Consider the following 17,989-nt stretch of genomic DNA (forward strand, 5'->3'; position numbering starts at 1 on the left):
CTGTACTGTATCAGTACCAAATAAAACTTTTGGGAAACATCTTTATTAAAGAAATATTCATTAAGACCACTAAATATCAATGTATAAATGTTATTTTATTCGCTACATAAAATAGTATTGCCCAGCATGCATTCACCTGTTACTCATAACAGAAGTTTCAATTCTTTTAAAATTGTATAACAGACAATCAGCGCGTTTCGGGCTTACCTCCTTTACAAGAATGTTATATTGTAAACTTGGCTTTAAAAAGTATATAATGTATATCCATCTTGATGGCAGCTGTGGTACATGTGGAAAACATCGCAGATCAAAGGATAGAATAGTCTGTGTAACAGAATGTTTCTTAGTGAGATGTACAGAAAGCAGTTAACGAAGATAACTGGTAATTCAGTCCTGCATCTCTTCTGGTATTTCGTGAGGATTAAGTATTCCTGGTACTGCCATTTGCTGTAACCTTTTTTCTTCTTGTGCCAATCGTAATGCAGTTTCTCTCTCTTCGAGATACAAATCTGAGTCGTCTTCGCCGGTGTATTCCTTTAGAAAACAATTTATTTATCGAATTATATATTTGTACTCAATCATTGTATGAATATAAACAAGGAATCATAAACAGGAAATACCATGCATAAAATAGCAACACTCACTCTAATTTCAACAAGAAAATCTCTAAGATGTTCTTTGAATGCTGGAATATCTTGATTAAGATTAAATAAACCTTGTACAGTTATTTTAATCTGATTATCAGTTAAATGTGGAAATGCTGTTTTAAGCAATCTTGCAACAAATTCTTGAACATATAATGTGTTATCTGGTACAGGTCCCAATGGAACTTTGATTCGCCCAAGTTCAACCAATGAAAACATGTATGCCAGAATTGTAGCATGCATATTAAGGCCTAAATGATTATAACAAAAACGAAATTAATTATATCAAAATAAACTTTAATAATCATATTGGTATTATTTGTATGTACATACCTGCTATGTGTGATGTATCTGTAACTACACTGAATATATGTTGCAGGATATCTGTAAAGTATGTCTGATAGAAGTTTTGAGCATCGGGAGCAGAAATTTCAATATTTTGTAAAAGTTGATACAATATTTGTAATCCTATATCTGCAACATTCCTCATTGTATGCTTGAAAGCCCAGATTATAGAATCAAGTACAAGCTTAAATTGTGCTGGTGGAATTATAAGAAATGCAGAGAAACAAGAAACATTTACTTCCTAAAATATAAAAATGTTCAAACTGTAATATTTAAATTACATAACAAAACGATTCGTAAGTAATGAATATTACATATAGTTACCTGTAAAAGTAAAAAGAAATTCGTTCTATGTTCCGGAAATTCTTCAAAATCCTTATTTATCATTTCTAAAGTACATTCAAACACAGCATCAAATATTTTGGGTATCTCGCTGGTTATATAACATTCCAATTTATTTACTATAGTAGCTATAGCACTTAGCACCTCTGGTTCTCGAGCACAATGAACATTTGTTTTTTGATAATCCAATAAGACGGCATCCAATAAAGGTGGTAAAAAGCTATCTAAGACCTGATCATGATATATACAATAAATTAAATTGTTTTGATAATACTAACAATCTTTAGAAGATATAACCATTAGATTAATAAAATTCTACCATTTGACGATCAGTTGTTCTGCTGACCCATTCTGAGATCAATTTTAATGTTTCCTTTTTCACTACTCTCATACTTTTAATTAAAGATTGCTCCATTACTACCTCACCATTCAAAGCTATTGCAGCACTTATATTCTCACTCATAACCTGAAAAAGATGGTTAAACGCTAATATATATACATTTAAGTGCTCAATAAATTATTAAACAGTATTAATATACCTTATAAACGTTCAACATATCTAAATATATTCTTCCTAACTGTATCACGTATGGATGACCAAGTGCTTTACAAGCCCTTACATTTGTTTTCAAAATACTAGTAAGCTGTTTGATAGCTTCTTGATCTTTTAATACATCTACATTCTTAAATAAAATATTTTTATTAAGTTAAGCAAGAATTAATTAGAAGAACATTAAGTTATAAAGTGTTTCTGATTTTTTAATATTTACTTTAGATGCTTGACTTATTATGTCATCCCACACTTGATTTGGTAAAAGCATATATCGCTCTATTAATTCTTCTTGCATTACTGTGTCTGTCTGTGCAAATATCATATACCCAACTGCTTCATAAAATGTATGTACCTATATTATAGCATGAGCATGTAAATAAAAAGAAAGTTGTATTCAACATACGTATCATCAATAAATATATTAAAAATTTTTGCATGTAACATATATAACTTAACTATTTCGAATGTTTTCAGTGATTTTACCTGCTGTGTTTGAAGATCACAAATGATACTACTAATAGTAGAAAGGATTTCTTCAATAAATGGTACCAATTCTCCTGTTTGTGGTGTAACAAAATGTCGCCTACATTTCAATGCTATTTTTATAAATGTATCACATGCCATATCTTGTACACCATCATGAGTTTCTGTAAGAATATTTAAATTACTTAATATATTTTTGCATTGAATCTATAATGTTGTGGAATCGTTATACGATGTAGTATCCTTACCATGCATAAATTCAAATAGTTTATTTACAACAGTCTTTAAAAATTTCCAATGCGCTCTGAGAAATCTTGGATATTGCCCAACTACATACATAATATTACTAGCAATAATAGCTTTATTATCTTTTCCTTTCTTTTGCTCACAAAGGCCAAGAAGATCTTTGATAACAGTTACCAGAAACCGTTTTTCATCTTCTTCATGCATTGCACCAGAAATGCTGCCTATTGCCCAGCATAACTAATAAAAAGATTGAAACTGTTAGTAAACCATGGTATTTTTATTATGAATGCTATAATAACATCTTAAGCATATGTTTACCGCATTGAGATTTTTCCAAGACCATTCTGTTCCATTTACTTGGTTTTGTAGCTTCTCTGTCATTATTCTTTCAGTATCCATATAGTCAAGATGAGTAAGATACACAAGAGTTTCTCTCATATTTTTATATAAATTAATAGAATCTGTGTCTTTCATAAATTCCCTAACAACTTCCCCATTCTCATTTTCTACAACAAGAACTTCTTCTGGTTTAGCCATTCTGCTGATCATGATATATCGTACTTTAGTTAAAACCGGGCAATAGAATAATCTCCTAGACGGGAGAGTCATATTTTTAACCATAAATAACGGCGTTGGGGGGGCAAAAGGATTTGCTCTATACAAATCCATTGCTAATGCATTCCAATATTCCAAACAGATCTTAAATATTTCAACTTCTTCAACCTCAGAAATTAAAACAAGGTAGTGCAATGCTTTGAGTAGTAATTCATTTAATTGCTTTTTTTCTATAAATTGCCCATGTTCTTTTAGGTATGTGCAAAGGAATATAGCTAAATTCTGAATAAAATTTTGTTCTTGATCTCCACCAGCTGCATATGCTTCGCGTATATTTGTTTCAAGGGGTAGAATCTGTTCTAACTGTCGCATTATATTAACAAACAACAATACGAATGATTCTTCATAGGTTGGTGCTGCAACACCAGCGATTTCAGTCAAACATTTTAGTGTAATGTTTCTGAATATTGGTACATTTAAGAACTGTAAAGAAAATAATAAAAATACTATAATATTACATAACAAAAATTAATAAAAAATATGTTATATTTACCTTGAATACTAAAGTACTGATTAATTTTGTTTCAAAAATATATCCCAAAGGAATCCAATTTAAAAACCTTAAAAGAGTTTCTAATGTAACTGCCACCAATTGAACATTTTGTGAATTATCCAATACAAACTGACAGAGATGAAAGATATGTGAGAATTCATTACACATTGTATCTTTCAAATGTTTTGCCTTTGTTTGTGTCATTTGTCCACTAGAAAAGTCAAATACTTCTTCCGATAATAATTTTAAAATTGCCATATTGTTTTGACAAAGACTTTCATTTGTTTTACTTGCTCCAACAATGTCACCAATGAAGGATTCCCAATTTTTTGGCCATTCACGTTTTAAAACCTGCAATAGATGCGGTTTATTAAAATGAAATTTAAATAGTTTCTATATTTTTGCAACTTTAATTACTTACCTGAACTAAAATCATATTAAGTTTATTAAGATAAACTTTTGAAGCCTCCATTGTTTCTGGATCACTGCTTGTCTTTATAATAAGACCTACAATATATTTTTTTATACCCTCGCACTGATTTCGTGGTAATACTTTCCATCGTGTCTTTATAACCTGCTCTAATATTTGCAGAGCATAATACTTTGTTTGTTGGTTCTGTACACATATAATTATACATAAATTAAATAACTCTCTACACATTTTTAAGAAATATTATCTTTAATTAAAGAAATCCTTGCCTGTGAATATTCTAGAATAGTATCTACACGGGTCCATGCGTTTGGATGTTCTTTAAGTGTAGTTAATACTTCTTGTGCAACTCTCTGTTGCTCACCTATCCCAGTGTACATACAACCTACTATGTTATCAAGAAGTGTTATATCTAGCTTTTGATTGAAATCCAAAAGCTTAGATGCTTGTTCTGCTAACGTTGCCATTGTTTATTGTAAATTATCCAATTTTCATACACTCTGTCTGAAAATAATTAAATTTGATATATTTATTTGACTCATTAAAACTAGATATATACTGCATCAATAAAACACAAATATTACAAGACATCATGTTTCCAAAAAGGGGCTATCTTATTCCACAAATTAATGAATAGTTAAAAAAGCATAACTTAGTACAAAGTAAGAAAATAATTTTAGTATTAAGTTCAAAAGTATACTTAACAACATAAACAATATTAATATTTATTATTAATAGACAATGTACATGAAAAGACAGTGTGCTTCTCTTTTTAATATTTCATTATCTTTAGCGAAATGTTTGTCATATGTTGTTAAAATTTTACAGGCAGGAGTATTAGAATCCTATGGAAGATTGTATTATTAAGTACTATTGTTTTGCTTCTATGTGAAAACCAATTATTTCTATTTATAAACAAGTCAAGTGTATTGAAAGAATAGAACGTAATGTAAATAATGAAACTAAACAGAAGCAATAATAAAAAGGAAATCATTGTTAACGTGTAGCGAGGGAGGTCACCGCACTGCGACCGCTCGACCTAACCTACATTTGACAATCGCAAATAAGGTTATGTGAAAATTTATTGTGCGTAATGTTTAAAAATTTAGTGTAAAATGTATTTCATTTAATACATTCAATCAAGCGGAAATAAATAGTGATAGAGATGTAAAATATTAATAACAGATCATTGGAATTTGTAGATTTTTGTTATCCGGGTGCACTTTACTCATTGCGTCGTTGTTCAACGAATAAAGTTATCATAAACGACGTTTGCACATACCGTATCAACTCCCACACATAGATTCTCAATTCGTAGGTAAAAAACACACGTTTCACACGAGTAATCACAATCTCTCGCAGTAAATCACAATCAGAAAAAGGCCAAACACACAACCGCTGATTCCCGCGCGCGACCAATTTCGTTCCTCGTTTCACAGACTCGCTGTTCCTCACCGTCTCTTTCTCTCTCTATCTTTCGCACGTTCTCTCGCTCGTCACTCCTGCCTCTGCTCCGTTTGCGACGATCGCCAGTGAAGAGAGCTCCACTCATAAATGTACGATACCCACCGAGGCCGTTCTTCGTCGTAACTATGTTTCTTAAATCTCATACAGAATTTCTTCCTTTTCCCCCCCACATTCAATGAGAAATGTGTAAAATGGCAGCTTTACGTTGTCCTTAAATCCAACCTACAGATTTTCGAAAATAATAACAAAATGGCTGAACACGTTACGCGGACCATTGCGGAGAAACGAACATTTTCATTGGTCCCAACGATCTGTTTTGTCCAATCAGAAAAACTCTAGCGACTGTTTCTAAACGTCACAAATTACGTCACGTGATGTCATGCAACACGTGTTCTCCATTTTGACTTAAAATTTGGTATGAATAACGTTTCATATGAATGGTTAATGCGCATCTACATTTTGCTTCTTAGCTAAAGTTGTCAATCCATGTTGACGTTTATGTATTTTCGATTTTTTGATATTCATAACGCATTATTAATGCAATAAGAACGGTGACATTTTACTGAATGTTTATTTACCACGAAATGTAAAGTCTTAGATGAAGAATCTGCGATTACTATCCTATTCGCAAGCATATGACAGTTTGTGGTTTATTGTCTTATTGTGAAGTGTCTCTATCAAAATTTCAATATTCTAATCACCTGAGTAGCATTTGTAATATTAGAGTGATCAAAGTTTGAAATTATTCAAAATAGGCATATTAATGTAATTGATTAGATATGTCTTGTCAAATAAAGGGAATTGCAAATCTAACCAATACAAGCAATATTAAAGAATTACTTTTTGGAGATTCTACTAGAAGACGTGAGTTACTGTATTCTTTTGTTTTGTCTCCTAAAGGAATGGTAAATGTCAGTGTCAACATTTTTTAGATGACATTCCACAAGATGAATTACCACTACAAGACTGTTTTATATCATTATCATCAACTGGAGATGTTCTTGCTATGGCAAATAATACAAAGATGATTATATTAATTTGTATGTCTCATATTATTGAATTTTAAATAGTATATTTCTACTATGTAATATATACATAACTTGTTTAAAAATGACAGTATATTGAACCTAGAATATTTAATTATTTATAATTAATATAATAATTTCATTTTAGCAAGGTGGGATTCATTAGAACCAGATGAAGCAAAAAATAAATTTCATATGATATGGTATGGTGAAGTTGCAAAAAAAGATAAGTAAGTCTTTATTATAATAATGTTATGTTAATTTTTGTATCTTTTTATTATGATAAATTTCTTTGAAAATATGTCCATATATTGAAAGTGTTTTTTAGTGAATGGATAACATCTGTAATCTGTTTACCATTATTGTCATTGGGAAAAGCTAGCAGCGGCACTAATCCAGATTGGACATGTATTATAGTTGGTTTTAATACTGGTTTTATCAAGTTTTACACAGAAGTAAGTCAAGTTTAACTACATGTGTGATAGTCATTCAGAAAATGTAATCCTTATAGTTAAACTAAATTATAATAGAGATGAATATAAAGTTATTTATTTTTTATTTAGACAGGTGCATTATTATTTGGAGAACAATTGCATAATGAACCAGTTGTGGGATTAAAATGTCAATCTTTTCGTTCACCTAAACACGTAGGTGATATTGGTTTGGCTGAAGAAGTTCATGTGACATATAATAGTGTTGTGTGTGTCTTGCAAGGTTTTCCCTTGTTTTCCACATTAAGAGCATGTAGGAATTATTTAGCTAGAGGTATAGAAATCAAAATTATGTTATTATTCTATTGAAATTTAATATTTATAATAATATGTCTTTTTTTTACTTACAGTTCAAGCAAACTGTGATGACCTACCACCTATTACAAATTTATCATATAAAAAATGGGGTTATAAAAGCCAAGATATTGTAAATGATTCAGAAGTAATTGGTACTACTTCTGTAAATAGCTTTGATCATCTAATGACAGCTTCAATTTGTGGTGGATATAACGCATCTTATAGATCTAGTGCACCACAGCATAATTTAGTTCTTGTAACTGGTAAACGTCCATTTGTTGGTTTTCATTATGCCTTAGAAGGTGGTTCAGCTCCAGTTCTATCAGATGTTGCAATAGCAATGGCCAGCAAACTAGCAAATGCTATTGGAACTGCTGTTCCGTAAGTGTTGCATAATAAATTCATGTTATGCATTTATTGTCAAAAGGATATATCATCTGCAAGAAGAGATATAGTTAAACTACATTACTTGAATGTCACATACACTGTTTTAATAATTGAAATTTTAATTGTTAACCATGTCATTATATATCATTTCATGCAATTATATATCATTTCTTTACTATTCTTTCTGTTTAGTTGGCTTCCTCTCAATTGGGGAAATTCAAAACATCAGGCATCGCTCGAAGCATCAAAAACTAGTACTCATGAACCAGTTGAACCAATGACTTGTAGGTTTGGCTTAAGTGATGTTATGAGAGAGGGTTATTCGATAATATCCAGTCCAAATAAAGCACTGTCAGTAATATTAGATGCAATGGGCAGAGTATTATTAGTAGATAACAGATATTGCATAGCTACAAGAATGTGGAAAGGTTATAGAGATGCACAATGTGGTTGGATTGAAGTAGAGGAAGAAAAACATTCTGGAATGCACAAAGGATTTACTAAGTTTAAACAGACTCCGCAATTGCGTTCTGCTTTCTTTTTAGTTATTTATGCTCCGAAAAAAGGTGTAATAGACATATGGAGTACTCAACAAGGTCCTAAAATTACTACATTTACTGCTAGTAAACATGGACGGTGAGTAAGTCTCTTTTTTAGACATTTCTATTGGCAACTAATGTAAAATTATTGGTTTAAGTGAGTGTTATTGTATAGATTACTTTATATCAATTATGGTCTTCTTGGTGTAAATGATAATGTACATCTATCAAAAAATAAACCACAATATTCGTGTGTATTTATGGATCCACTTGGAGGTTTGAAGGAAATTACAGTACCATTTCATTTTGCTCTTAATAGTAAAAATGGGAAGAGAGCGCGTGATATACATATACTTAAAAAATTGAAAACATTTTTACGAGAAGAAGATTTTGAACATGAGAAATTAATATCAGAAATTGAGAGTGTGTGTTCAGATTTGAAGAGTAATGAAATAAAAGTACAAACATTGGAAATGTTAATGTCAAATAAAAATATTATTCCTGATGCTTTACTCGCAGCTACAAATTGTTTTATCAAAAAACTAGATGAATATGGTACGTACATATTTATTATTAATACATAGTTCTATACAAGGTTTTATTCCGCCAAACTGTCATTTGAAATAATAAACACAATAAGTTTTATATTACAGAAAAAGAAGAAATGGAACCTACAACAAAAACACTTTATTTATTAACAACACAGTTGCAGCAAATAATTAACTTTTATAAGCATATTAAATCTCAGTTTGATACACCAGAGTATAATGTTTCTATAGATGATAATAATACAAGTTTGCCTTTGACTTTGTTAACTACTGAGAAAGAAGTGCACAGAATTTTTGAATTGTTTAATAAAGTAAATAGTTACACGTGTTCAGATTCTAGCACAGAATGTAGAGTAAAATTTAAAGAGGATGGAAGAATATTTTTAGATTTTTTATCTTGTTTCGAGTTTGGAACATCAGGATTTATAGATATTAAAAAAGACATAAAACCAGAAAAAGAACATCAGATTTGTAAGTATTTTAGTATATAATTTTAGGAATATATATTTTATTATTAATAATTAGGCTTTTTCTTTTAGCTCAATTAATGTATAAAGGCTGCGTATATTCGTATGATAGAATTGAGACATGGAAAGAAGTCGCTAAGAGTACTAACATTCAACCATTTGTTTTCATGAAATTTGCTTTAATATACTGGCTCAATAAGAAACGGGACGTATCTTTAGAACTAGAACTAAAACAATTTACGCAGCTCTTAAATGCTATTTGCTCAATAGCCAGTAAGTTCGGAGGATATATATCGTTAATAAGTCTAAATTCTTGTTGTCATAAAATAAACCTTATTTCTATACCTATATAGGTGTTAAAGAGATATGTGCAGAATATAATGAAATATCTTTATGGTGGAAAAAGGTTCGTAATATTCTTTTGGATTCAACAAATCCATTTAATGCACTTACTGCTGCTTTGATGTGCAGAGCTGTTGCAATGTCTGTAGAAAAGTATAGAGAAAAGTGCAATAACAAAACTGAGGATAATAATGTTCAAGAAGAAAAAGGTATCAAAAATGAGAATGATATGAAAGAGATAAAGCAGCATCAAGATTCTGTTAACAATTTAAAATCAGACGATGAAGTGTATAACTTGACAAATGAATGGGAAGATATTACTAAAGATACTTGTCAATTTACGTTGCTTATTGGAAATCTTGAGGATATTGCGATTTTAGATGCTATTGTAAGGTAATTAGTAATGAAATTTGTTTTTAAGTATCATAATTCTTATAAGATTTTAATTTCAGCCAAGAACCTCCATCAGATACTACAACGCAATTTTTTGCACTACCATTTGTAAAATTTGATATATCTTTAGGATCTGTTCTCTCAAAAGGGAAAGGTATTGTACCGTTATAGTTACATGTTATAATACTATCAAAGAACGTATTTTTTATCTTATATCATTATAATTAGGTTCTGTATCGGAGATAGTTGCAAAATGGATTACTTCTACGGGTATTGATCCTTCTCAATTAGTAGATACAACAGATACGGAATTCGATCACACACGTCCAACAAATGATTCTTCAGAAGTACTGAATTCTTCAGACGAAATTTGTAACGTCGATGATGTTTCACAATCTAATGTAGAAAAGCCTCTTTCAGAATCTCTTGATACAGAAAGTGAAGAGAAAGATAGTACAAATGCTAATATATGTATTTTAGGTAAAGAAAAATAGCATCTTTATATTAACATTTTTTAATGGTCTTTTAAATTGTATTATGCATTTTTCTTTTTGATTTTCAGAAAGAATTAAATTATTAAAAGGTCATTTTCCATACAGTTTGACAACTAGTGTTCTGTTAGCTAATATCTGTTGGGAATTTGCTATGTCGTGGAATAAAGATATTTCGCAATTGAAGTCGCTCGAAGCTGCATTATGTGTTTTACGACAAATACCAATGAAACGTATGAGGCATGGTGAGAGAGGATTCTAGAAATTATTCGTTTTATATATTATACGTTTTTGTTATTTTGTAAATAAATTACTTCCTTGTTAGGTGTTTGTTGCTTATTATGGTCAGTTCATATAAAAAAACGAATGGAAGCAGTTGCAAAATTAATTAATAAGCTTGGAAAACTGCCAAAAGAGAGATTGTGTATGCAGGAAATCGGTTTATCTGATGCTCAAGCAGTTATATTTCTACAAGATTGCGTCACATTTTTAGAAATATTCATCGACGTAAGTTTTTGATAGATCAATGCTTTGTGTAATATAAAGTTAATTAAAGCGATATAAATATATTTTATGTCATACTAGTCTGAAATGCTCGAAGTAGGACAGAATATTGTAATTAAATCAGAAGAACTATGGGAAGTATGCACTTCCGGTCCACAACCCTTTGCTGCATTAGCTATTTCTCAAGCACCTGCTTGGTACGATCTAATCATGTTACATCTACAATTAGCTAACGTCTTACATATGATAGCGCATTTTAATTTGAAAGTTCTAAAACCATTAAATAATTTGTTTGATTCTGTGGTGAGTAAATCAAAAGTATTGTTTATGAAATTTACATCTATATTTATAATTTTTATGCACGCTGAATTCTAAATATATAGGTACAGCCATACTTCTTCCAATCAATGGCAGACAAAGTAATGCTAACATGGTACAGAGACGATAAAAGAGATAATTTAAGAACCACGTTCTTATGCCGAATAATTAATGCATCAATGGATTTTATCCATCAAGAAACAATAGATGGTAAAATGAGTAGTTCGATGCAAGCTATTCAATGGATGAGTAAATGTCAAACATTAGCATCTATTTGGAAAATAAGTAACGATGAACTAAGGATACATCAAGTTTGTCAATTATATGTGATTGGTTTTGACCGACTAGCAGAGGAAGTAAGTATAAGCAGGATTACAATTTAATATATTCAATAGCATACCACAGAATAGGAAACATCTGTCATTTTGAGATAGGTTGTTACAGCTGTAAACGATGTTGAGAAATTAGCAGAAGATCTTCTGCCGATTGCTGGGAGAAGAATGATGGCATATCTTTCAAAATCACCTGACCTTTTAGAGGAAGTTTCTCGTATAAGTCCAGCTCTTACTAAATACTTGGAAAGTCTTGTAAGTTCTACATATCATAAAATTTATTTCGAACATTTTATTCTTAATAAATTTTAATATTAGTACAAATGAGATTACTATTTTTAGGATGTGCCGGACGTAATTTACACGAATTGTTCGAACGATGACACTATCGAATTGATACGACGAGTCTCAAGACATTTGCCTGAAACACACTCTAATTATCATCTTGCGCAATTAATGTTAGATGCGGTGTTTATTTACGAGGGAACGACATGATACTGAGATATTTAAGTAAAATTAAGATATTTAAGTAAATTAATTTGTTGTAGGGAATGAGTATAATAAATTTATCTGTGCTTTCTGTTTTTAATCCGTTGTATTGAATTTGATGTTTTAAGTAAATATAAAATATATTTGACATGTATCATTAACATCCCATTACATCAGAGGTGCTTGAAACATTGAGATATAACACAGAGATATTCGATCACAACGAACTGTGACATAAATATGCATGTATGTTTATATGTCACATATGATGAATTAAAGAACAAATATTCTATAACTCTATGTATTTTTATTTAATTTGTTTTTCGTTAAAAATAACTGGATACTTAATCATTTCGAATGATACATCTTACAATTATTAAAATATCTTGTAATTTACATACACTAATGTTGCGTAGCTTTTAATCTATGAACAATTTCAATACTTTGAACTATATGTTTTCATAAAGAATCATTTAATTATTTAAGCTTTTTAATTGTTCAAAATATACCGATGCTTGTTACTTTTCGTGCCTTTAAGTACATTTTATCGATTTAACTTCCAAAGAAACATGACATTGAAAAAAAATAGTTTAATTAAAAACGTATTGCAAATCCCTTGTATTGTAGCCTACTAATGCCTTCCCAATTTGTAAATTCACAACGATCAATCTGACTACCTGGACTTCCAACATTCGTTAGCCATTGTGACCTGAAATAAGAAAACTGATTATAGTAGGAAAACGGGTTATCATGTATTTACATAATTTGTGATACAATTAGAAACTATTGTTTAAATTACTAATGAGGAGATTTACGTAATTTCTTCTCTTAACATTTACAATCTGGCAATTCTGGCTTCAACTTATTTACAAACAGCTGACAGATATCCGATTGTATTTCCGTTTGACATTTTTGTTTTTATTGTCTATTATTAGTTTTATGATGTTTGCGTATTTTATGATGATATTACGATTTTATCACTATGCAATTCTTCTCGTCAAAGGAGAAGAGAAAATTAGTCTCGCTCTATTATTTTCGAAACAAAAGATTATGTAAAAATTAAATTTTTTCATTAAAAACGTTGAATCGAATTAAATTTATGACAACTGAATTTAACTTCTATATTTATCGTACAAAGTATTTACGAAATATTAATGTACGCAAGTTTAGATTATTCATTAATAAAGCCTTAATATCATCCGTTCTCTACACGCGTTGAAATCACTGCAGTGTTCATTTCCGCGTCTGTTTCATAGAATGTCGAATTTGCATAATTTCATCAAGCTATTTCAGGTCGACAAAATAGTAGAGGAAATTTCTTGTAAATGACGTCTGTCAAATTAACGATCGCTTAAAATTTATTAATAAATTAATCGTCAAATAAGAACGAATTAAATGTGCAAATTGTATACGCAACTATCTTCGATAGTGACGAGTATAGTTTCGCACACTTCGCAATTATAATTAGCGGCTAATCAGACCGAGTTCAGATATTTTAAGCGGCTCTATCGAAGTAGGATCTTTAAAGTCGATCAGCTGTCTCGCGACAACAACAGTGACGAACCATTGGCGCACTGACTATCCGATTTATCATCGATATTCTGAATTCAGCATTTCGCTTGTGAAACATCTACAATGATTACACAGTGAAAGATTTATACGAATTCTTGAACTTATCCTTAAGCTGAACAAAAGTTTGTTTCATTAAAAAAAAAAAAAAACAGCTTTATGTTTTTGTTTTCGATTAAAATACGAGCGCACGACGATGTGAATTCAGCGAGATTTTATTATTCGAATCAATTTTCTTTTCCTTCTTGGCAAAAGAATTTCCCTATTATATAAATAACATTTGCGGCATACAAAGATAACGACAAACGAAGAAACAACGTATTTGAAACGAAGTTCCTGGACGAATTCCTTCTGGGGAGAAGCCAGAAATCAATGTTTCGTCCTCGACCGAGCTATTTTCTTTGACTTCAGGTTCACGAGCAGCGGAAATTCGACCGCGAAATCAGTCTCATGACATGTCTCTTAAAGCATATAAGTGTTTAATGCCTACGTTCAAGTTTATATTTATTCGTACGACAACAGCAATGTTGTTCGTCCGAGAGAAATAATTTATCTTTCTGGTATCTAGTTTCTTCTCTCTCTACGCAATTGGCAAAATATATGGATCAGTAGGTCTGGCTCACTTCTCTAAATAACGATTACATCCTTCTCATCTTATTCTTTCTCTGGCGTTCCTTACGAAGAATTCGTTGCTCTTCTTTTATATCCTTATTAAGATGAACCATATCACCGCTGATAGAATTTCTCGTCATCGTTGGTCTAATTTGTAAGTGAATTGCAAGTATCATTCAGTTATGATTGTTTCGGTGAAATCAACAGAATCAAACGATTAATACGTGCGATGTCGAGTGTTCTTATTAAGATGAACCATATCACCGCTGATAGAATTTCTCGTCATCGTTGGTCTAATTTGTAAGTGAATTGCAAGTATCATTCAGTTATGATTATTTCGGTGAAATCAACAGAATCAAACGATTAATACGTGCAATGTTGAGTGTTCTGAGAGAACATACTTCAGATCTGAGTCAGCACGTACTTCTACGGTATGCGCGTGATATCGAATTGAACGTGGGATGTCAATTAAAAATCCGAAAAGTTTGATTAAATAGCTTGCGGAATAATTCATGTATCTCTGCCGCGTGTTTTCCATGTAACGAAAATATATTATTTGCCGAAGAATCGTACGCGATAGAAGCGGTTGGTTGACGATAGTCGGAAACCGGAGCGATTCGGCGATAACTGGCGAAGGAAAGAGACAACGACGCGGTCCGCGCTATTATTTCATTAGATCGTTATTAAAGTCAGGCCCAACTACCTAATGACCGTTACTCGGCAATTTGCGGCTAAGGTCACGCGATTTTACGGGAGCACTGAATTCGTGAGCTTACGTTAGCGCGCGTGTGTCATCAATTCGCGGAACGAAGGAGAAGATCGGAAGGTGAAAGGAAGAAAAAGACGAAAGAAAGGGAGATCAAGAGTTCGTATTCTTCTACACCTGATGCACAAAACGTTCTACGGAAGGAAGTTCAATCCACACACTCGCGAATTTCTTTTCACCTTTACGATGTCTTTCCACATAATTTCGTTCTTTCGAAAATTTCAACTTCAAACTCGGGATTTAAACTGAACGTATGATATTGTGATAATGAAGCTTTTGCATATCATTCGATTATCTTTATTCATTAGTAACTGCAACTGTTTAAACAGAAAAATAACGTTAAATGTAAGTAACGTTAGGAAAGATTACATATTGCGATCATTATTTCGAATAACAGGCATATCTGGGTTAATTCGACGAATTTATTCAGTTGTTCGAACGAACCAACGAACAAACGAAAGGAACGAAGCTCGGTTTTCCCTTCTTTCTACTTGTTTTCTTTGCGAGCGCAGCGAAGAAAGCTAAGAGGGGGAATATGTTCTCTGCAAATTTGCCTTATTTTATCTCTCTTTCTTGGTAATCAGAGGAACAGATAAATTCGAACAAAAATGAACTTTCACGTTGTTTACCGATCGGCGCCACCGACGGTTTGTGCAAAAGCTTCGTGACAAGGAATCGCAACTCACATCTGATCGATGAGCGCACGTGGTCCCTGCATTTTTCCGAGTATCGTGCCGGACTTGGTGTTCTTCACCCAGCCGCAAATCCCCAGTTGCTGACATATGTCCCTCACGTACTTTGGGAAATAAACACCTGACGAAAAATATGCACAGTTTAAATTATGTAACACGATGCGAAAGAATGAAAATACGAAAAACAGATTTCATTATTTTTAGCTCTATTATACCGTCGTCCCACTGATGTTCCTCATTTGCCGATGTCTCATCGACAATTATTCAATTCAAACCGAATTAGGCAGTGACAAGTCAAATTTTACAAGAATCTAGCTATAACCTTGAACTTCCTTAAGAATATTAACAGCAAAGTAATAAGCCAAATTGTCACCATTTGAAGCAACAGAGATTCGTTCGTTAGTTGTCCTGTTGAACCGAAGAATACGAAGAAAATTCACAAATTTTCTCTTCTCTCCATATTAATTATCCGTTGTTTCAGCGTCTGCTATCTTACGATTGACATATCACTACGTCCAACACACGTTTCTTTCGACCTTGACGTTCTATTCGTCGCAAGCCGTGGTCCCCGTAATCGTAGTAAAACAACGCGAGAAATATCCGAACGAAAGTTTGGTTTTATATGAAACAACATCAACCGAATACTCGTTGATCTCGTGGCCAATAAAACTACACTCTTACCCTGCACCTTGCCAAAGACCTCGAATTCAACGGAAAGCAGAGGTTCATTGCAGAGAGGGTCGTCCGCTGCCATTTTACCAGGCGAAGGGGGAAAAGTCGGGTCACCTTAGCTCCACTTCTTCGATTTGTGAAAATTCGAAACGTTCCCGGTACGCGATCAGCATACAGAACACGCTCGTTGCTTGGCGAAGATTTCTTTTCGTTGTCTCCGACGGGCACTCTCTTCACCTTTCGCTGTGATACGACCTACCGACTGATTCTGATCATTGCACCACGGCGTCGCGACGCCTCAAATAGACTCCCCACCATGTCGAGTAGAATCCAATTGCGATCGATCGAAAATCGATCAACCACGACCACTAATCATTGTTGTTACCGACGTGTATCGTCCTTCGACGGTCCACGTCTTTTCTCGGGGACCTTTTTCTATATTTTTAATCGCCCTTCGCGTATTTTCTTTTTTAGTCACTCATTCATAGTCGTGCATGCATTCATACTCATGCATAGTCTTCTTGGCAGATCGGCTCACGACATGCTGGCGTTGTGATTCAATTTGAAAACGATGGAAAGAGGTGGAATTGTTCTATCAACTTTTTCGTTACGACGAGTGTATCGTTATTTACCGTTATTTATTGATCAAAATTTGCATTTCTCTGTGTATATGCGGTGCCGCAATTAATTATATAGCATAGGTAAAGTAAGCATTGTAAAAGTGTGTTCAGTTTAAAGGATACCATAACGGATTGGGTTAAAGCCTGTTATAATAACGATATAAATGATATAAAGCCGAAGGTTCGTAAGCTTAATTCTTTCTTTTTTATTTCAACGAATGTGGTAAAAGTCGCGTATACGAGCGTATAAATATATGTGTGTATATCGTTGCTCCTGTCGTATGAAACAGCCTGCAGAATCTTGCGATGGCAATACGCGTGTTTAGAGAACGATGTTCGAGCGTTCGACCGATAATTAACATTCTGATTCGTTGGCTTTTTTAATCGACCGCGATCGATTCCGGTTTTCCGCGGGACGTCGGACTTCCGGTGCAACGGCTGGCACATTGTTCATTGTGAAAATATTAAATGTAGGCCAGGAGGGCAGCCGCTTATCGTCGAACTAGCCACTTCCCATCGATGTGCCAGCCGCCCATTGTCCCGTCATTATTCCAGTTAATTAATTATTAGTACGCCATGACGTCGTAATTGATGTACAAGAGCAAAATCTGCGGGGTGTACAGGATGCGGGGGAGAAGGTTATAACCCATTTATAATGATCGTATCCAGTCTATTACCATTGTCATCATCAAGGTCTCATCTAACGCTAGGATCACAAGCGTACGCTCTTGATAATCATTAGCGTTCGGACAAAGGTTAAATTCGATAATGCTCGATCGAATGGAGCACCGACGATGAGAGTGGCGACTAACGATGA

At 32.7% G+C, this 17,989-nt stretch overlaps 3 protein-coding genes across 9 annotated transcripts; 1 reads left to right on the forward strand and 2 right to left on the reverse strand.

Moving 5' to 3' along the window:
• Nucleotides 1-329: 329 nt before the first annotated feature.
• On the reverse strand, nt 330-5,879 carry emb (exportin-1 emb). 5 transcript variants are annotated; one of them, XM_069119218.1, is made up of 14 exons: nt 5,607-5,879; nt 4,421-4,651; nt 4,143-4,337; nt 3,722-4,072; nt 2,932-3,651; nt 2,616-2,850; nt 2,368-2,531; nt 2,102-2,236; nt 1,871-2,014; nt 1,651-1,797; nt 1,314-1,562; nt 978-1,230; nt 645-895; nt 330-534 (listed from the first exon to the last, which is right to left on the reverse strand). In XM_069119218.1, the coding sequence occupies exons 2-14, from the start codon at nt 4,616-4,618 to the stop codon at nt 388-390; spliced, it is 3,189 nt and encodes a 1,062-aa protein (XP_068975319.1). In that variant the 5' UTR covers nt 4,619-4,651; nt 5,607-5,879; the 3' UTR covers nt 330-387. The 5 variants fall into 5 exon arrangements, with proteins under 5 accessions (XP_068975319.1, XP_068975317.1, XP_068975321.1 ...); XM_069119216.1 differs by having other exon boundaries at nt 4,421-4,655; XM_069119220.1 differs by having other exon boundaries at nt 4,421-4,655; nt 5,721-5,878.
• Nucleotides 5,880-6,018: 139 nt separating this feature from the next.
• On the forward strand, nt 6,019-12,341 carry Rab3-GAP (Rab3 GTPase activating protein). Of its 3 annotated transcripts, none has more exons than XM_069119213.1 (19): nt 6,019-6,482; nt 6,551-6,658; nt 6,792-6,873; nt 6,972-7,098; nt 7,207-7,408; nt 7,485-7,812; nt 8,011-8,454; nt 8,533-8,912; nt 9,011-9,376; nt 9,445-9,645; nt 9,726-10,107; nt 10,167-10,261; nt 10,336-10,587; nt 10,670-10,843; nt 10,924-11,105; nt 11,184-11,405; nt 11,486-11,776; nt 11,855-12,007; nt 12,095-12,341. In XM_069119213.1, the coding sequence occupies exons 1-19, from the start codon at nt 6,398-6,400 to the stop codon at nt 12,245-12,247; spliced, it is 4,227 nt and encodes a 1,408-aa protein (XP_068975314.1). In that variant the 5' UTR covers nt 6,019-6,397; the 3' UTR covers nt 12,248-12,341. The 3 variants fall into 3 exon arrangements, with proteins under 3 accessions (XP_068975314.1, XP_068975315.1, XP_068975316.1); XM_069119214.1 differs by having other exon boundaries at nt 8,677-8,912; XM_069119215.1 differs by lacking the exon at nt 6,019-6,482 and having other exon boundaries at nt 6,962-7,098.
• Nucleotides 12,329-16,903, reverse strand: LOC138182886 (acylphosphatase-2). Its single transcript, XM_069119222.1, has 3 exons — nt 16,562-16,903; nt 15,875-16,001; nt 12,329-12,950 (listed from the first exon to the last, which is right to left on the reverse strand). The coding sequence occupies exons 1-3, from the start codon at nt 16,632-16,634 to the stop codon at nt 12,836-12,838; spliced, it is 315 nt and encodes a 104-aa protein (XP_068975323.1). The 5' UTR covers nt 16,635-16,903; the 3' UTR covers nt 12,329-12,835.
• Nucleotides 16,904-17,989: the final 1,086 nt, after the last annotated feature.

Source organism: Bombus flavifrons, chromosome 8 (assembly GCF_040668555.2).
Source record: "Bombus flavifrons isolate JBK064 chromosome 8, iyBomFlav1_principal, whole genome shotgun sequence".
NCBI classification, from domain to species: Eukaryota; Metazoa; Arthropoda; class Insecta; order Hymenoptera; family Apidae; genus Bombus; species Bombus flavifrons.